Consider the following 19,419-nt stretch of genomic DNA (forward strand, 5'->3'; position numbering starts at 1 on the left):
ATGTCTCCTCGATCTGTTCTACCCTGTCTCACTAATATGATCGAACAACTCTAGTCAGTAAGCGGTTACACACTTTAGTGGGCATGGCCATTGGAGATAGACTGTACCATTCACATCTTAATGACCCCCCCCCCCCCCCCCCCCCCTCCAGAGCTTTCTCAAGAGTCAAAGATGCATGAGATGTGAAGGGTTTGCTCAAATTGTGTCACAGTTTCCCATTCACTCATAAAGCTAATTGCCTTACACATCAGATACTTCAGAGTATGGCTACACCGGAATCACAGTTCTATACACTTTGAGACCAGAGGTGCTGGAAGAATCCAAATCTTCTAAAGCAATTAAAACACGTCCCCTCTCAAGTTGGTCATACAGGGGTGGCTTTTGCTAATGATTCTGCGGCTGCGACCGTGCCCACTTAATGAGCATTAATGAATTATGCAAAGGAATGGTGCAGCACTTTACATCGTATAATGAGCATCAATGCCGAGTGCAAACACTCACAGAGCACTAATCACGCTCAAACACGCTCAAACAATTACTGGACAAAATTCAAATGTGAAGCTGTGCATATTGTTTACACATCAAAGACAGAGCCATGTGCATATTTAATCATTGCCAAAGCTCACACATTGTGTATTTCTTTATTCATTTATTTACACAGGTAAACACATGGCAGGAAGTGTTTCTGAAATCACTGGACATGGATTCGAATAGGATTTGTCTAGAACTGTTCATGCTAGTCCTCAGGACAACGGAGGCTGGCCGAGTATAAACCATAGCGATTGAAATACACAAGTTTGCAGTAGCTTCTTCGTCTGCTCATCTCTCTTCACCCAAACCCCCCGCCCCCACCCCCCAACACTAATTTCTGTAGCTCATTTAGATGTGTATTGAAATGTGTTTATTTTTTTGCTCAATTATATATATCCATTGTTTAGCTGGAATGGAACGTTCTCTACTGTATATGTGTTTGTCTCACCTAGCCATCTTAAGATCAATGCACAATTTTAAGTCACTGGATATGAGCATCTGCTAAATGAACAAAATGTTAAATGTAAATGTTTTACATGCAGATCTCATCAAAAACAAAGGAGGACCAGCGTCCCGGGTGGCGCAGTGGTCTAAGGCACTGCATCGCAGCTTAACACAGCGCGCATCCAACCCGGAAGCCAGCCGCACCAATGTGTCAGAGGAAACACCATGCACCTAGCGACCTGGTCAGCGCGCCCGGCAGTAGGCTAAGTTCTGAGGGGGAGAGGGACGAAATTCTTAGGGTGAGACACACGGGCTACTAACAGCTTACTCCACAACATACACTTAGTATTATTTTCTTAGCTACAGTATACATACAGGATCCTGGCAAATTACATAATTTATGCAGCAGCATACAAGACATATTTTTGGACTCGCTGTTGTGCTCTGCTCACTTGAACAGGAAGGTGGCATTATCTCGCTTTATGGTGATTTCAAGACAAGTGGGAACTAAAAAAAAAGTTCTCAGTTGTCTTGAATGCACTGAAGTCGGAGACTTCCCAGTTGTTTTGAACCCGGCCATGATTGGGTGACCCATAAGGCGGCACATAATTGGCCCACTGTCGTCCGGGTTTGGCCGGGGTAGGCCGTCATTGTAAATAAGAATTTGTTCTTAACTGACATAGTTAAATAAATACAAATATTTTTTAAATGAAATGTGGCAGAAGTCATTCTGGACTGACAGCTCATGGTGTTGTGTGTGAATTTCTATCCTTTTGAGCTTGGAAAAGAGACCCTTTCAAACAGATGTTTTAAATCCTTAAACCCAGACTAGGACCACACACCCTCTCCACCGAATAGCAGGCAGGGGAAGTAAAATAGTGATTGCTTTGATTGTCGACATGATTCATGATCGTGACTGTTTGTCTAGCTAGTTAGCTAAGATTTTGAAAGTAGGGTGAAGACTTGACCAGTCCAATCAAAGCCACGGTAGATATGACATCATTTTATCTGTGGCCAATGACCTGTCTATGGCAGCACCCAAGGTGGCTTGAACTGCCTAGCTCTCCCTGTAGATTATGCAGGGAAGTAGTGCCCTCATGAGTAACAGAACACTGAGCCATTCACGGCACAGCTAGAGAAGATTACCAACGCCGACGCTCAGTGCTTTTACTGGCTGTCCCTCCACCACAGAAAGCAATGAGCTAGGCTGAAACACCTGCATTTTGGAGCTGCTTTACTCAAGAAAGAGATATGGTTTGTATGCAGCATTATGAACTCAATGAATATATTATTTTACATTGTTTGCAAACTGATATGTAACGTGAATGAATGCCAAAACAACATGCAAGACAGGCATGTTTTTTTTAGCTAAACAGGTGGGTCTCAAATTAGGTGGGGTTCTGCCCCCACCTGCCCTGAATGATGGGTCGCCACTGCATGAGACATCCCGAAAACGTCTGTAGCATCCAAACGGTTTGGCCTACAATATGTCCACCATGGAAAGATGAGACTCTACGACCCCAACAAGCTCACGGGACTCGTCTGAAGTCTGTTCCGCCGATCTGCCAACTTCTGTCTGTAGCGTCCAAACAGTTTGGGCTACACAGTGATATGACCCCTCTATGGAAAGGTGAGACTCTCACAAACACATACATGCTTTGCTTTAGGGTGCCCACAAGCCTCATCTGAAGGTAGCCAGGTACGAGTAAAACATTTTTATGTAAGTACTGTACTGTATATATGGAATTAGTTTAGTGACCCCCCCCCCCCAAAAAAAAGGGGATAAATAAGAGTAAAAAAATTATAATCATTTCCTGATCTTTCTTATACAGTACCTCTCAGATATAGGACAGACACTTTAAAATAAACTTCCTTTTGATATATTTTCCCTGTATGAATCTGTTATTCAATGGGTTTCTATGTTCTAAAGGCAGTAAGGCCGAATCATTTTATACACATTTTTATATATTCTAAAGGGGTCCTAAAATTCAAAATCAAATAGCTAAATGATCCTTGGTATGACCATCTTAAAATAATTGGGTACAGGTTGCGTTGGCTTCATCTACTTATTCTACATCTGACGATACCAGCCATTAGTCGGTGACATTATCCGGGGCTGAGCTCGACAAGGGTGGATCCCGAAAACGGTTCTTCTCACAAAAATGTCTGAAAAGGCAGAGCGGTTTGAGCTACAAATTATGACCCATCTATGAAAAGCTGAGACTCACGAACACACACCTCTATGACGTTAGAAGTTCAGGGGTTCTTCTACATGGAAGATCATCCCAGGACATAGTGTTAATAATAAGCTCACATAGTTGCTGTCACAAGCTCCACACCGTTGTCATAGATTAGTTGGATATTATTTTCCCACTGAGCAAACAATTTCTGTACTTACAACATTCTTATAAATGCTTTTATTTTTAAAAAAATCAGGTTTATCAGGTTTTATAGCCATTTGTCAATACAACTCAAATGCAGCTGTTTTTGTAAAATTGTTTTATGTTCTACTTGTAGCCCTGGTTGTCCTGAAAAGGAAATGGTACACCACTTCAATGTGAGGCTAAATATGAGGACAGAGCAAGCAGATGAATGAAAGTAGTGCTGTGGGAAGCCTGTTTACAATGGAGTTAAGAATAAAACAAGGACCCTTTGAACCTCTTGTGTATGTTTGCTTTGCACCTTGCTGTCTTGCCTTGTGATTACATGATAAGGAGGAAACAAAAATAGTTTAAGGTGTGATTTTATCTTTTTCTTTAACCTTTATGTAAATAGGCAAGTCCGAACCTCTTGATACTAGCCATCCCGGATCCGGGATCGGAAATGCAGCCTCAAGCCCATTACCATAACGCAACGTTAACTATTCATGAAAATCGCAAATGAAATACATACGCTAGCTCTCAAGCTTAGCCTTTTGTTAACAACACTGTCATCTCAGATTTTCAAAATATGCTTTTCAACCATAGCAATACAAGCATTTGTGTAAGAGTATTGATAGCTAGCGTAGCATTCAGCGGGCAACATTTTCACAAAAACAAGAAAAGCATTCAAATAAAATAATTTACCTTTGAAGAACTTCGGATGTTTTCAATGAGGAGACTCTCAGTTAGATAGCAAATGTTCAGTTTTTCCAAAAAGATTATTTGTGTAGGAGAAATCGCTCCGTTTTGTTCATTGCGTTTGGCTACCAAAAAAAACAGAAAATTCAGTCATCAAAACGCCAAACTTTTTTCCAAATTAACTCCATAATATCGACTGAAACATGGCAAACGTTGTTTAGAATCAATCCTCAAGGTGTTTTTTACATATCTCTTCGATGATATATCGTTTGTGGAAGTCTGGTTTCTCCTCTGAATCACATGAAAGAATACTTGCAGCTGGAGATTACGCACCAATTTCGACGCAGGACACCAGGCGGACTGGTAAATGTGGTCTCTTATGGTCAATCTTCCAATGATATGCCTACAAATACGTCACAATGCTGCAAACACCTTGGGGAAACGACAGAAAGTGTAGGCTCATTCCTTGCGCATTCACAGCCATATAAGGAGACAATGGAAAACAGCGCCTCAAATTTTGCTCACTTCCTGTTTGAAGTTTCATCTTGGTTTCACCTGTAGCATCAGTTCTGTGGCACTCACAGATAATATCTTTGCAGTTTTGGAAACGTCAGAGTGTTTTCTTTCCAAAGCTGTCAATTATATGCATAGTCGAGCATCTTTTTGTGACAAAATATCTTGTTCAAAACGGGAACGTTTTTCATCCAAAAAGGAAATACCCTAGAGTTTCAACAAATTCTTATTTACAATGAAGGCCTACCCCGGCCAAACCCGGACGATGCTGGGCCAATTGTGCACCGCCCTATGCGACTCCCAACCACGGATGGTTTTGATACAACTTGGAATTGAACCAGGGTCAGTAGTGACGCCTCTAGCACTGAGACGCAGTACCTTAGACCTCTGCGCCACTAGTGAGAGCCCAACATCTGCCTTAATCAGGAGTCTGACTTAGACAGAGAAAGAGCAGTGTGATTGTCTGTCTCCGCTTCTCTACAGGCTACTGAGTTTCGTGGGAGGGAGAGATGTGGGGGGTGTCAAATTCCTCTCAGTCCCCTGAGAAATCAGTTATTGTTTTACAAAAGGATACTTATAGAAAAGGATCTTTGATAGAAAATCGAATTTTACTTCATAGAAAGGCTGCAATGTGCCATTGCTGTCCATTTAAAGTATCTACAGAAGACGTGGTTACACTTGAATGTTATCTTACAGCACGCTTATATGACTACAGTGTTTTAGAGGTTACCAAGAAATATTAAGGTGGCAATAATTTCAGACTGCATAATCTTTTAAAAAATGTAAGCACTGCAGACAATTCCCTTCTCCTTGGAGCCCAATTACGGTTTCTCTCTGCACTGTGGCAGACTGCTACCGAACCCAGCTACAGCCACAGTTATTCCTTCTCATCCTTGTGTAACTCAGAGATATACTGAGGTTCAGGTTTTTTTATTTTGCGTTTTATTTGTGCACTAATAAATGTGGGGTGAGCTTGCTTGTACTGAGTCCAGAAAATGATGTATAAAGATAAGTGACGAATGGGAAAAAATTAGCAGGGGTCCTTTGAAACAAAACTAGAAAATGTTCTATTAAAATGTTGAAAAGAGTCAAAAGGTATTTGGTAAATTATTATACCACTCCTATAGCCTAATGTTGAATGAATCCCCCTCCCCAGAATAAAAAAAAATATAGTCTCTAATTTGTAACATCATCCTAAAAGGGTTTTGCAAAGGCAATCAAGGGTCTTGCTTGGGATAAATACTCCCAGTGGCAAAAAAAAAAAAAAGAGACAATACAGATAAGGTTCTAATACACAAAGCACTTCTCATCAACCACACCTCCCTGTCTCCTTGGTGTAAAAAGCCAGTAGACTGGCAAGACTGACCTAATACTTGAGAGATTTCATCCAGTCCATTTTCACACCGGTGGTGGAGCGGAGAGGGGTGGAGAGGTGGAAAGTGATACAGAAAAAGAGAGCGATTGGAACTGCTGTGGTGAAATGTGGGCTAGAGAGAGAATACAGGAAGTGGAGGGAGAGTAAATAGTTCAGCTGCTGTTCCAAATACATTTCATTTAAAACAATAGTTATGGTCATTAAGTACAATATAGCCTATTAGAGGTAGAAAACAGAAACAACACAATGATTGGTGAGACATTCTGTAATGGTAGTTAGACTTATACAAATACACTCAGTACCGTGTCGGACCCCCCTTTGCCATGGTCAACAACCATGTTCGGATACACTGTGGCGTTCAATCGTTGCTCAGTTGGCATCAAGGGCCCTAACGTGTGCCAGGAAATCATTCCCCACACCAGGACACCACCGCCACAAGCCTTTACCATTGACACCAGGATGGGTCCATGGACTCATTCTGCTTACGCAAAATCCTGACTCTGCCATCAGCAGGACGCAACAGGAACCGGGATTCGTCGGACCAGGCAATGTTTTTCCACTCCTCAATTGTCCAGTGTTGGTTGGGTACGGCGTGCCCACTGGAGCTGCTTCTTCTTGTTGTTTTTAGCTGATTGGAGTGGAACCCTGTGTGGTCGTCTGCTGCAATAGCCCACCCGTGACAAGGATCGACATATTGTGCGTTCCAAGATGTCATTCTGCACACCACTGTTGTACTGCACCATTATTTTTCTGTTTGTGGCCTGCCTGTTAGCTTGCACAATTCTTGCCATTCTCCTTTGACCTCTCTCATCAACTAGCTGTTTTCGGCACCAGGAATGCTGCTGACTGGATATATCTTTCTGTTTTTTGTTGCACCATTCTCGGTAAACCCTAGACACTGTCGTGTGAAAAGCCCAGAAAGGCGGCCATTTCTGAGATACGGGATCTGGCGCGCCCGGCACCAATCGTTCAATCGAACAGTAACTGAATGCCTCGATGCCTGTCTGCCTGCTTCATATAGCAGGCCATGTGACTCTGAGAGCGATCCATTTTCATGAATGGTGTAGTGTACCTAATAAAAAGTATACATGCCAGTAAGCCAACAAGAACAATTAGCGCTAATATGGTTAGCCAAGTATCTTGTAGGCAATTGCTTTCAAAAGCAGCCTACATTACAGATTCTCAAGGGATGAGAAATAAAGTGTTTTCTATTTACTGTAGTAAGCTATCATTCCATGGATATCCACCTTTCATAAAATGTACTATGTGGAAGCTCGCTAAAGCACTCTGGAGCATCGTTTTCCTCGTTTCTCTGTTAACGTGCTGTTGCTAAGAGACCAAACAGTCTTCCTCATTCTCACTCCTGACTCCCACCCACTCAGAGCGAGCATGTGTCCCGTCTTTCACAGACCCCTCATGTGATGTTCAACACCGTAAACTCATGAAGCGTGGAGAAAAGGGGGTTGAGGTAGAAAGAGGTCCCTACCCAACCTCATGGTGCTCCTCATCACAACCCCCCCATTCCTATTTGGCGCACTGTAAAAAATCAAATAAAAATCAATCTCTCGTATAAGGTTCTTGTTTTTTAGTGGGAGAGAATTCCATCATTTCCTATAACAGTGATTACCTACAGTGTGTGTTCAAAAAGTGATTTGTATTATTTTCTCTAAAGAAAATGAACTACATGTAATTCAGGAAACAATAGAGAACAATTAGTAATGGCGTCTTTTTGTCGGCACAAATGCCACCATGGCTCGTTTTACAAAACCTATAGGGAAATGAATGGAGTTTTTGTAGGATTTTGGATACACACGGCGAAAATAAGATCTGTGGTTAACACAGGCTTAGATCTCACACGTTTTGTCTATGAGATAATCGTCATCAGCTAACACCACTATGTGAATTTTAAAGCATTTATGTAATAACAATAACAAATTAAGGTGTCATAATTCATAAAAGTCATGCTACCTCACTGATATGTCATAGAACAAAAAGGTATAAGAAATCTCCTCTGCCTGTGTTAACCGCAGACCTTTCTTCCCCCAGCATTTATCCCAAAACCTTATTCTTTCCCCATTGGAATGGCTGAAGGAACCAGTGACTCATTTGTTTTTTTAGGGCTACAAGCTGGCAAGCTGTGTCACTAGGAGAGCTGTCTATAGCGCTGGCCTAGCATACGGTACCCATTCGACATCCAATATCTTCAAAGGCCAAAAATACAACTTCTCAATTATTCATGTGTATGTGGGGTTTTGACACTCATGCGGGTCAGTGGCACATAGGGAGGATTGAAGGCTACTCCTGTGCACATGGAGTTAGGTCAGCAGCTTTTATAAAAACCTGATGGCTGTAAGCAGAATTTTAAAATGGCAAATACCCAGAAAGAATAGCTAAATGTAATAAATTAACTGAATAATTTGTGCCTACTAAAAAAAATTGTACTGAATGTTGAATGTGTGTGCCACTTACCGTAATCCCTTTCATTTGTCATTTTATGTCTTTCTCCTCCATTGCCCATCTGTAACCATCACACAACCTAAATCATCCTGGTTAGATAATGGATTTAAATCGCATATTAATTGACTGGCATATGCAAATGTAAGCTGCCACTGATCACATGGGAATTGAGTACATGAATCATGACACCTAGAGGTTTCAAAATACTCTATCCCCATATGGTCATCCTTTATAATGTTGGGAACTGCAGCCTGTCGTCATCATAAATAATATCAAATTCAACTGCTTTCCTCAGAGTAAATAATTAGAGGACAAATACAGGCCAGTTCATTAGACCCTTGGAGCCATTGGTGTGTATATTAATAGTAAACACTGACACTACTTAGTCTACAGAATGTTTGGAAGAGTTAAGAAGCAAACACACACCTCTAAAATGTCATCTCCAGCTCTGCAGGGGAGTTTTTGTTGATGTTTGAGCATGACTGCACCCAAAATTTAATTCAAAGCATGAAGGAAAAAAAAATGTCAGAGCATGGAGTGAGAAGAGCTCATATAAAGATGTATTTGCTAGTGTGTTGAGTAATTTAACTCGAGTAAAACAAGAGCAGCAGGAGGGGGAAGGAGAGAGAGAGAGATGGAGCAAGGGAAGGAAGATAAAAAGTTCTCTTATCAGTTCAATGGATGAGCATTCTGCTGTGCTTTGAACCACTTTTTCAATCCCTGTGGCAGACACCCCTCCTCTCCAGCTCACAGTCGGAGCCGAGCAGGAGGTGTTGAGGCTGAAAGTAAATGGGGACTGTGGGCTGCCCAACTCCTCCAGGCTTGCTAAGCTCAGCGTACACTCCAAAGCTTCCTGCCATAGCTTACAGCAGTGACGCAACCACATTTAATGTGCCATGATTTTACAACATCACCACATTTTGTGTCCAATCTACTGAACGAGCACATACCCGTCTCTAAAAAGAAATCTACGGTGGAGGAACATTAGATAGTAGACAAGCCCATACAACTCGTAGAAGCTGCACATAAAAAAGAAAAAGGCCAATTGTATTTGTTGCAATGTTTTCTTTTTACTGTCCCTGTTCTTCTAGGTCTAAATAGTCCTGTGTGGGTACAGTACTTGACTCGTTTCCCATTTTATTCGCTGCCTCCACCTAACCCATCGCCGAATGTGAGACAAAGCTTTGACAAAGCCAATTATCAGGTTGGTGATGGCACCAGTGAGTCACTGACAGGTCCCCCGACTGTGTGATTTACCTGGAGGTGGCTGGTTCTCTTGGGAACGGTTTCTACTCTTGGAACATGAGGCAGACATGTTTCAGTATATTTCTGGATGCTTGGATGTACGGATTCTAGATTTTTTGTTGTTGGACGTTTGGCTTATTCATGTCTGACACCCATTTTTTGTGTATATGTGTGTGGTATATGTATGTGTGTGGTATATGTGCTCATCTTTTAGTAGAAAAGTCACTAGTTTGATTGGAGGTGTAGGGGAAGATGCAAAATCTATCCAAATGCTAATGAATTCTATACATGAATGGAAACATTATTTCTTTAATGTATGTACTATACATGAGATTCAGATGCCACCTAGTGTAACAAATACACTGTCACTTGGCATATATACAGTGAGCTTTTATTGAGCAAATATGAAGGCAGTGCAGTAACCGTCAAGATTCTGAATGCTAATAAATGGGGGAAACACAGGATATGAAATCACATTAACATTAACCACACAACCAACGCAATAGAACATTGAGTACTGAATGTCTCACAATCACCCAAAATAATATCTATAACAGTGTCAAAAAGACAACAATTTTTTTTAAACATTTGGGTGAGAGAATAATTGCAACCAACTGGGTGGTGAAGCATCCACAACACAACATAAAGCGATGAGTATTGTGCCAAGTGAATTTGACCTCATCCAGAAAGCTAATTGATTAGCTGCCATTTGATTTTATTTCAAATAGTTGTTGGTTGAAATATCTGATGCAGTCTTCTAAATTCATTTATTCAAGTGTCCTCCTATTGGGGTGAACATACAAAAAAGAAACATAAAAAAGGCACAACATCATCAGCAGTGTTGACAAAGTTCACAAAAAAAAACCCATTTATTCTCATGTTATGAAACACACGATTGAAAGAAAACATGTATTTTCCATTGTAAGATATAGTATAATAAAGCCCAATACTCTCTGCAAGTAGTACAACCTGTTCACCCTCACGATGTCCTGGCGACTCATCTGTCGGGCCCCTCCGATCTGAACACTAGAGTCTGGCTTTGGAATGATAGTTGGCAGCTTACCATAACCTTTAGCGAATGCATACCTGGAAGACAAACCATTGCATAGTACATGTACAACTGTAGCATCCCTGTAGGTGGGAGATTGAAGGTTTATTTTTTGCTTGAATAAATACAGATAGTCCTAGAAGCTGACCTTCCATAGTGCATCACAGAGGTGTAGTCATACGGAATCATCAAATGATTGGTTTCCACCTTTCTGAAGATGTGTTCCTTGCCTAAAAGAAGAGATTTAGAGATACATGTTTCACTGTGATAAGACATTAGTATTGCCAGTCTGACGATAGAAACACATTAGCAACCTCTAAAACAAAGTGAAAGTGGAGGCCCCTTACCTTTGCTGATGTTCTCTGTGACAACGGTGACATTATTGTCCCGGTCACCGCAGTTCTGCTCATGGTGGAAGCCCAGAGCATGCAGGACTTCATGCTGGACTGCACCATGATGGGACACAGCCACGCTGCTGTAAGGAGATCACCTGCTGACCACCCAAATATGACCAGCACCTTAGAGACAAGGAGCAAAGCACACAGGCAGTCTTATCTTCGATATTAACAGTATTGTGTCAGGAAAGACAACTGGAGACAAATCTGCATTATACGAATTCCCTTTTCACTTGAACGTCTACTTGTAACACCCATTTCCAGGGTGGAAATACAAAATAATCTTGATGCCGCTTCCACCACACATATTGGATGCAGGTAGACTGGTGGAAGGAGATCAGTCCTTTTATGAAGATATCTTGCTCCTCTAAAGCTGTAAAGAACGAATGAGACGATTTTCACCGCACTGAATTTAGGACCCTTTAAATTGGACAGCAGTAAGGCGACCATAATGAAAGTTAGGTGTGAATGGCCACTATACAATATTAATTCAAAAATACACTTACTATACAAAGAGGAGATATACACAGGCACCACCCCATTCTTGCTTTTTTAAGCCACTTGCAATCTCGAGCCGTGCATGGAGAAACATTCCGAATCCCAGTTTCCATAGCAATATCTCCAAATAGGAAGAATGTATCATGTCTGTCAATGCCTATGGTAGGAAATAATGGTAAATACTTAAATCCAGAGTTCATTGCCATGGTTTCACCTTGTGTCATTATTGGACCATAGAAATAGGAATAAAAACATGTGTCTGTGCTTTGGACAGCATAGTGTACACAAGATCCAATAGATTTGATACACATTCTTTAAAGCAAGATCTGACCCAAGTTTTCGTTGGCTGCCTCAGTTACGTCGGAGACGTCAAGATCACTGTCAAATGTATCTGTACCAAAGACAAAGCATTAAAGGCAATCTAGAATAATCATCGTATAATAACTGCATCATGTAGCAGGTTGAATTAATGTTTCAGATGTTGTCTTTACTCGTCTTCTCATAACAAGAAAATGGGATTCATGGCCTACCTGAGGTGTCCATGTCCTCATTTCCAGTTGTCACCTCATTCAAAGTCTGCAAAAACAAGATAACACATCATTACAATAAATAAAACACTCATGCAATTTATTTAGTATGGCAGCGGAAGCAGTCATAACATTCACATTGAAAAGCTATTCCTACGATAATACGACTTTGTGAGATGTTCTTACCACCAGAGGATGACAGTTTACTGCACATAGCAGTGCTGAGGTAAGGCTCAGCATGAAGACAAGAGTCATGATGAAGGTGCTCTGGTCAAAGTGTTTTCCCTCTTCATCTAAGACCGGAAAGAAAACATGCTTATTTTATACAAATGTGTCTCTTAAGACATTCAAGCGTTCAACTATCCAATATTACTCAGATATAATCAAATGTAAAAAATACAAAAAAACATACACATCCAATACCTCCAATGGTGAACAAAGAAAGAACATTGTAAAAATTCAGTCAAGTAGCATTAAAAGTATAGTGTGGGTAATATGGAACTAGCATCGTCCTTTTAGAAAGAGCAGTTAAGCACTAACCTGATGTAGGAAAAACTGCAGGTGAAGTGAAGCAGGATCTACTCTGCTTTTAAACACAGATGCCGCAAAGTAGAAATGTATCATCTATTTAAGCTTAACCATAAACTCATTCATTCGAGATAATGTCAGTATCGCGTGATCCATATGATAAAAAAATGTTTAAAGTGAGAGAGTGATGGTTCCTTGGAAGCTAGGTAGATAACCACTCAGCAGTCAAAACATCTGGTAAGGTGCAGGCTACTGTAGCCTCCCAAGATAGCTTTGAAGTAATAATTTGATCTCCCCTAATCATGGTTAGCCAAACCTGGGTCAAATACAATTGTCAAATACTTGACTTCTTGACACATTTTGGCCATGAAGAAAAGTTCCAATGGAATAGTACCAACATTGCAAACTTCAAGCTAAATCAGGTGCACCTCAAAGATATGTATTTGGCCCAGGTCTCTGGGGTTATGTTATCACAATTTTGTCAACGCCATAATCCATTTGATAAATGGATACTTCACCAAATAAAACTATTTTGAAAATATCAATGTTTTGGTTATGGAATAAACATAGCAAAACCATAAATACATGCTGCTTTATGATTTAGATAAATCATTGTTTTGAATTGCCTATGCTATATGACACTTTATAGTCAACAACACTCTTCTCAGACTTGAACACGTGCAGCCAAAATAGAAAGGTCTGCAGATATGCTCCAAAACAACTTTCCTCTAGTATACCTGGTGTACATGGCAATTTAAACATTAGGAATACCTTACTTTGTCCTCAGAACAGCCTCAATTCGTTGGGGCATGGACTCTACGAGGTGTCGAAAGTGTTGCACAGGGATGCTGGCCCATGTTGACTCCAATTCTTGCCACAGTTGTGTCGAGTTGGCTGGATGTCCTTTTGGTGGTGGACCATTCTTGATACACATGGGAAACTGTTGAGCACTGCAGCTCTTAACATAAACCGGTGCGCCTGGCACCTACTACCATAAAGCCTTCAAAATCACTAACATTGTCTTGCTCATTCATCCTCAACCCAAAGATAAGACGACCCTCAATAGCAGACATACACAATCCACGTCTCAATTGTCTCAAGGCTTAGAAATTCTTCTTTAATCTGTCTCCCCTTCATCTACACATATTGAGTGGTTTTAACATCATCTGGTCAGTCTGTCATGGAAAGAACAGGTGTTAACATTGCATATAGTCAGTGTATGTATGAAAACGATGGTGTAGTTATGCGGTTCTCACCATTTTTACATTTATATTCAAGTTTGAACTTTAACATTCAAACATCAACTTCACAACATACATCCCTTACAATAAAATGTCACAATTAGTTTACATACAATAACCATCATTACTGTAAACGCTGTGTTTGTTCTCATTATGTTTTGGTTCCACAAACCGACACCCAAGTCCAATGTAAATCGCAAAGCAACTCAGTCACTACATTGAAGGAAACGTACTCTATATAAAATGGTTCCGTACACCACTCCTGGGAATGCCAGGGCTTTAAGGTCATGTTATCAGTGCAAATTTAGAGATTTACTACCGGCTAGAAATGTGCAGAATAATATCCAGGAAGTACCAATATTGTTATTCCCATGTGACAGATGTACTGGAGTAATTTTATGGATTGTTTGTTCACTGGTTTACAGTAAATCACCATTCTCTTTCTCAAAGGGCATGGTTCACCAATGCATGTCTTGATAGGGTTAGGGTCTTAAAAAGTAACCTTCGGTAAGATTTGTAATGAGAAAATGTGTTATCAATTCATAAGACACATTTTATATTCATCTCCAGACATAAGATGGTTGTGTCATTCACTCAAATCATTTCCAAGCATAAGAATCCATTCAACAATACAACCGGATTATCCTCCTCATAGGACGAAAAGTGAAAATAATTCAACTAGTGGATTGGGATTTGATTCAAATGTTTAATTTCTGAATTGTACATAGATTAGCTTGTTACAGAAGTTTCATGTAAAACCATGTTCACAGTGAGTGCAGAGCCGTGGAGACAGAAATGTTTCCATTGTCCTCAAAACAGTCTCATAGCTGTACACACCTTGCATCTCACCTCTTCCCACAGGTTTCAATCAACTAACTTAGAAACAAGTCTTACATCTCCCTGGTTTAGTTGGTTTAGTTCATATGCAAAATAAAAAGATAATTAAAATGATTTAAAGAAAAATAAATTAAAATGCAAATAAGTCTGACTGTAGGTAAAATTTTGAATACAAAAAAAGGGTAGCGAAATAGGCGATATGGAATTACTCTCATAACCCTAATCTCACAAAAGTATGGCTATTTTACTGAAAATAAAAAACTAAGTGTGCACAGCAAACCAACGTGGGTTTGAATGCACTGTAACCTTAATCTACTAACCATCCCAAACATACCATTAGAAATATTAAGTGTATCTACATACTAAACATAGGGTCGGGAAAATGAACGTGAAGTACACAACATATCGTAAAGAAACTGCAAGTAACAGGTGAAAAACTGTGCATACCATCTCATCTTAATAAATACTTGGAAGTGAATTGTGCTTTGAGTGAAAGCTACTGAAATGTCAAAATGTTTTTGATGCACAACAGAAGAGATCCTTTCTGCATCCTTGCAGAGGCATTCTCGTGATCAGTTAACTTGCCATGTACCATCTTGTCCTCCAGGGGTCGCTCATAACGTCACCCAGCCTAATCCACTGCCGAGTGCTGCCAATCACATGGCAGGGGAGGGCTCTGCAGACATCCTTCCCTGTTATCCTTTTCAAAAAGGCACTGTACCGGTTATGCCTAACACAAAGACCGAGGATAAAGCCCATGGGACGATGACCTCCATTCTGCTATTAATCCTCTAGTAGTTTGTTAAGGAAACATCAGTTTTTAAATTTGGACTATATTCCTGTCTCATTATACTTGAAATGAAGAGCAACAGCTGTCGCAACAAAAACACAAAGCACATCCAGTCTTCTGGGAGAGGGGGGGGGGGGGGGGGGGGGGGGGGACAACGACAACTGGCTGTGCTGGTGTTGTCAGTAATTCTCATGTCTGTACTCTGTTGTACCAATGGCTGCATTATTGCCCAGGAAGGGGGCGGGTCATCAGGATGTGACGACCTGGACGTAGTTAGCAGGGTAAAGGCCCACCTCTCTGTTGGCCAGCTGCCCTTTGCACCAGCCCTGCTCGTCCTCCTCGCCCATCTTCATTAGCTCTTCACCTGAGTGATGAGAGAGCAGAAAGCACAGGGGAACCCGCTTAAATAATAACTCACACTTTCTCCAGTCCCATGTATATCTGGAATATTCCACGGGCGCCACCTGTTGGGAGTGTGAAACATCTTCAGTGCAATTACATGCACCATAATTCATCCATATTCATGTAATGCACTGAATCTGAAGTGTTACAGGGACCACCACAAGGTGGCAGCATAATTACCTGTGTACATCATGTTCACACCATATCCAAATGGTTGAAATGACTAATTATTGACATCTAGCTATATCATCTCTGTTTAATCCGAGGTGCTCTTCTAGAAAGCAAAAGCTCATTTTGAGGGCTTATTCCTTCTCCAAAGTACTGCCTCATATGATTTGGCCTTCTGTGATCCCTCAAGACTAGAACCAAAAGTAGACCAAAAGCAAGGCAACTGTGCACTAAGGTCTACTACAATCTCTCTACATGGGCACTTCAACTCCTATTATCCAGTATCCTCTCCAAATCCAAGGGTGTACAACCCCCCTCTGTGTAGATATCTACTAATCTAGGAGATGGCTCCCAGTTAGACTGGGCTCTGATGTGGGCTTAGACTGGTTAAGCTCCACTGGGAGGGAGACTTGAGTGTGACCCCACCAATCAGAGGGGCCTGGCACTGCCTTAACGGCAGCTTTATTTTCACTAGCGTAACAAAGGGACCTCTAGGGTTGTAGTGATCATGGGAATTAACTGCTAGTCAAAAATAATGGCCAATGTTACCCTGTGCCTTTTACCTGGCAGGAATCATCTAGGATAAAATAACTGCATTTTGTGAAGTCTCTTGACAAATGACAAGTACGGTTCAGTTCAAGGTTCATTCATACACGCAATGCACAAAACAATCGTCATGACCATCAATTGCAACACTTACCTGCAGTGTTGACGAGTTGTAGGAGTTTAAAAATGATTATTTGATAATCATTTAGTTTGGCAGCATTTATTGCCTTCTTATTAGTTCCGTAGCTATTTTGAGTGTTAAAACATTCAGAATTACAATGAATAACTTCACCCAAAGCTGTAAATACAATAATGTTTCAAACAGGACATCCTATGAAATAATTATATCAAGGATATATGTGTAAATAAAATCAGACCAAAGGGAACCAAGGCTGATCCTATACGATACATATCCTTTCCATAACTAAATCAGGTAAGCGGTAGGATACAAATGATATTGCTGCACAGTGTCTTCAAATCTGGTGTTGTGCAAATCACACTTGTATTAATTCTCCTACTGTTTCTCTTTAAAAATTGAACACGTTTCTAGACCAAATGAACAAACGGTGAATTAATATCCATGCAAGACAAAGTGTGCATTAGGACCAGTGAGCTGTGGCTGCCATGCATACATTGGTCCGAGTGTGTGTGTGTGTGTCGATGTCCGGTGACATTAATAAGCATTAGTAGGGATTAATACCTGCTTTAAAGCTCAGCTCATCCGCCTCCTGCCCAGTGTAATCATACAGCGCTCTAACTCGTACACCTGCTACCTTCTCTTCCTCATCCACCCCATTAGCAGCCATGACCTTTTTGGGGATGTCTTCGTCAGACCAGTCTGATGAGTAGTCTTTAACCCCTCTATTGACAGGAAAGGAAAAAGGGCAGAGGGTTAGTATCCCTTGGCAAAAAAAAAGCTAAACAAAATCTATTATTACTTTGAGTAGTCATACAAGGACGGAATGAAGAAAACACTGAACATGTAATGTTCTCTTCCAAACTACACATGGAGGCTGAAACCAGAAACCAAACAATGTCTTATAAAACGGGCCGTGTATTCTCATGTCACTGTAGCAATAACTAACCAACAGAGGGTGGTAGAGACCACAGCGCCCCCCCCCCCCCCCCCAACAAGTTATATGAAAGGTGACACTACATCAATATAACTTCATTTGATCGCAGTGCTCACACACTCAGATGAACAATCTGTGACTGGTGTGTATGCATGTTAACTGAATATAGAGGTTAAATGCAACAAGAAAAAGAGGCAAAAAATACAAGGCCTCTGACTCAGCACTAGCACAAACACTAATTAGAGGCTGCAGCTCTCTGTGGATACAGGAAGTTAACTCCTTGGGGGACCATGGTTACTAAGAACACAAGACAAATACAGTGGCAGAAGCCAAACCGTTTTTCAAAAGCTGGAATAATTGTAGTCTAAACACCTCAGAGGTACAGTATACATCTCTGGAGCAAACCAGCTTTGGAGCAAACCAACAGGGAGTTGAACACAATAATTGTCATCCTTTCATTTGTCATGTTTTTGAAAAATAAAAACTCCACCTCAAGTACCAAAGTCATACATTTTTATTACAAATAAAGAATGTACTCCTCATAAACGTCCATTGTCCCATGGTAACAGTGAGCCAGAAAAACAAGATACTGTACTCCACAACTATTATTCCCAGTCTTTCCTGCTCCATGCACAAGGCAACTATTGTATTATAGAATATGAATGACACATGCTAACATTGTTAAGTCACTGCCCTAAAGCTGAGAAGACAAGTCATGAATCGTGGTGCAGTCAGACAGTAATCTCTAGCTCTGAATTTGAACAACTAAATTTGGTACAGAAGCTACCGTGATAGGTAATTTGCAGGTCACAGAGAGCATAGTTACCTGGTGGTCTCCTGAGGGGTCTGGGGCGCCTCCTCGCTCGAAGGGACAATGTTGGTCAGGGTGACCACGTCCTCCGCCCGGCTGTTCCTCGCCTTCTGGTTGGAGATGGAGCGGTTTGACTCAGGGGACCACTCCTGGGACAAACAGACAACCAAATATAAGACACTTTAAAAAGCATGGAACTATTATGTGTTTTTCTAACTACCACTAGCTGGGAACATCCCATTTCCTCACACATTACAGAGGCTTCTTCCAAACAGTATAGTTTATTTTGAACATTTCTCAAACTTACTGAGTGAAATATGTATTGTATTCATCTGGCCTGTTGTGTTATGTTATTAAAAATAAAAATAAACATTTTAAATCAATGCAGTAGATCAAAACCCCACCCAAACACCACAAAAGAACAGCCACCTCACAGAACTGTAATCTAAACCAAAATCACCATCCAATGAAAAGTGGAGGGAAAAAACGACAATAAACGGTGATAACACAGTTTCGCCAGTCACATGTTGAGGCATCATCTTTGGGAGGATACTAAATTACCAAAGCGCTTTTGAAGCCTTGTGCCTAGTGCTGGAGTCACTACAGAGAGCTGTGCTGCTCCCCAGCCAGGACAAAGGGCTCCTGTGTCCGGGGAAACCAGTGGGAATGCCAAAGGATTCCTAAGGAGACAGAGGAGAGCTGCCTCATTCTCGCTCTCCACAAGCTTCACAGTGGCTTTGCCTGGAACTGTAAACCAATGCCGGTTTCCAGATCAACATGCTCCTGTGTGCCAGCTATCGCCAGCTTTAAATGGATCATTATGAAGTAAAGACTTTTTTGTTCACAGTAGCTGTAATTTTCCACAAAACCGAAAAATTGCATTTTGCAGCCCCCTGCATGTGCAGTAGAGTGAAGGTGGTGACTGAGGAGC

At 41.0% G+C, this 19,419-nt stretch overlaps 1 protein-coding gene and 1 pseudogene across 4 annotated transcripts in view; both read right to left on the minus strand.

Annotated features, from left to right (window-relative positions):
- Window positions 1–9,993: 9,993 nt before the first annotated feature.
- LOC110526931 lies at window positions 9,994–11,240 on the minus strand (annotated as a pseudogene).
- Window positions 11,241–14,547: 3,307 nt separating this feature from the next.
- LOC110526192 (protein kinase C and casein kinase II substrate protein 3) overlaps window positions 14,548–19,419 on the minus strand; it is a 33,619-nt gene continuing 28,747 nt past the window's right edge. For 3 of the 4 annotated variants that reach the window (XM_036980543.1, XM_036980542.1, XM_036980541.1), the window contains 3 exons: window positions 18,504–18,637; window positions 17,305–17,465; window positions 14,548–15,852 (listed from right to left, as the gene is read on the minus strand). In XM_036980543.1, coding sequence (XP_036836438.1) covers window positions 15,737–15,852; window positions 17,305–17,465; window positions 18,504–18,637 — 411 coding nt within the window. In that variant the 3' untranslated portion in view covers window positions 14,548–15,736. The remainder of the gene's footprint in view (window positions 15,853–17,304; window positions 17,466–18,503; window positions 18,638–19,419) is intronic. The other variant, XM_036980544.1, reaches the window with a different exon arrangement.

Source organism: Oncorhynchus mykiss, chromosome 6 (genome assembly GCF_013265735.2).
Source record: "Oncorhynchus mykiss isolate Arlee chromosome 6, USDA_OmykA_1.1, whole genome shotgun sequence".
In the NCBI taxonomy this organism is placed as follows: Eukaryota; Metazoa; Chordata; class Actinopteri; order Salmoniformes; family Salmonidae; genus Oncorhynchus; species Oncorhynchus mykiss.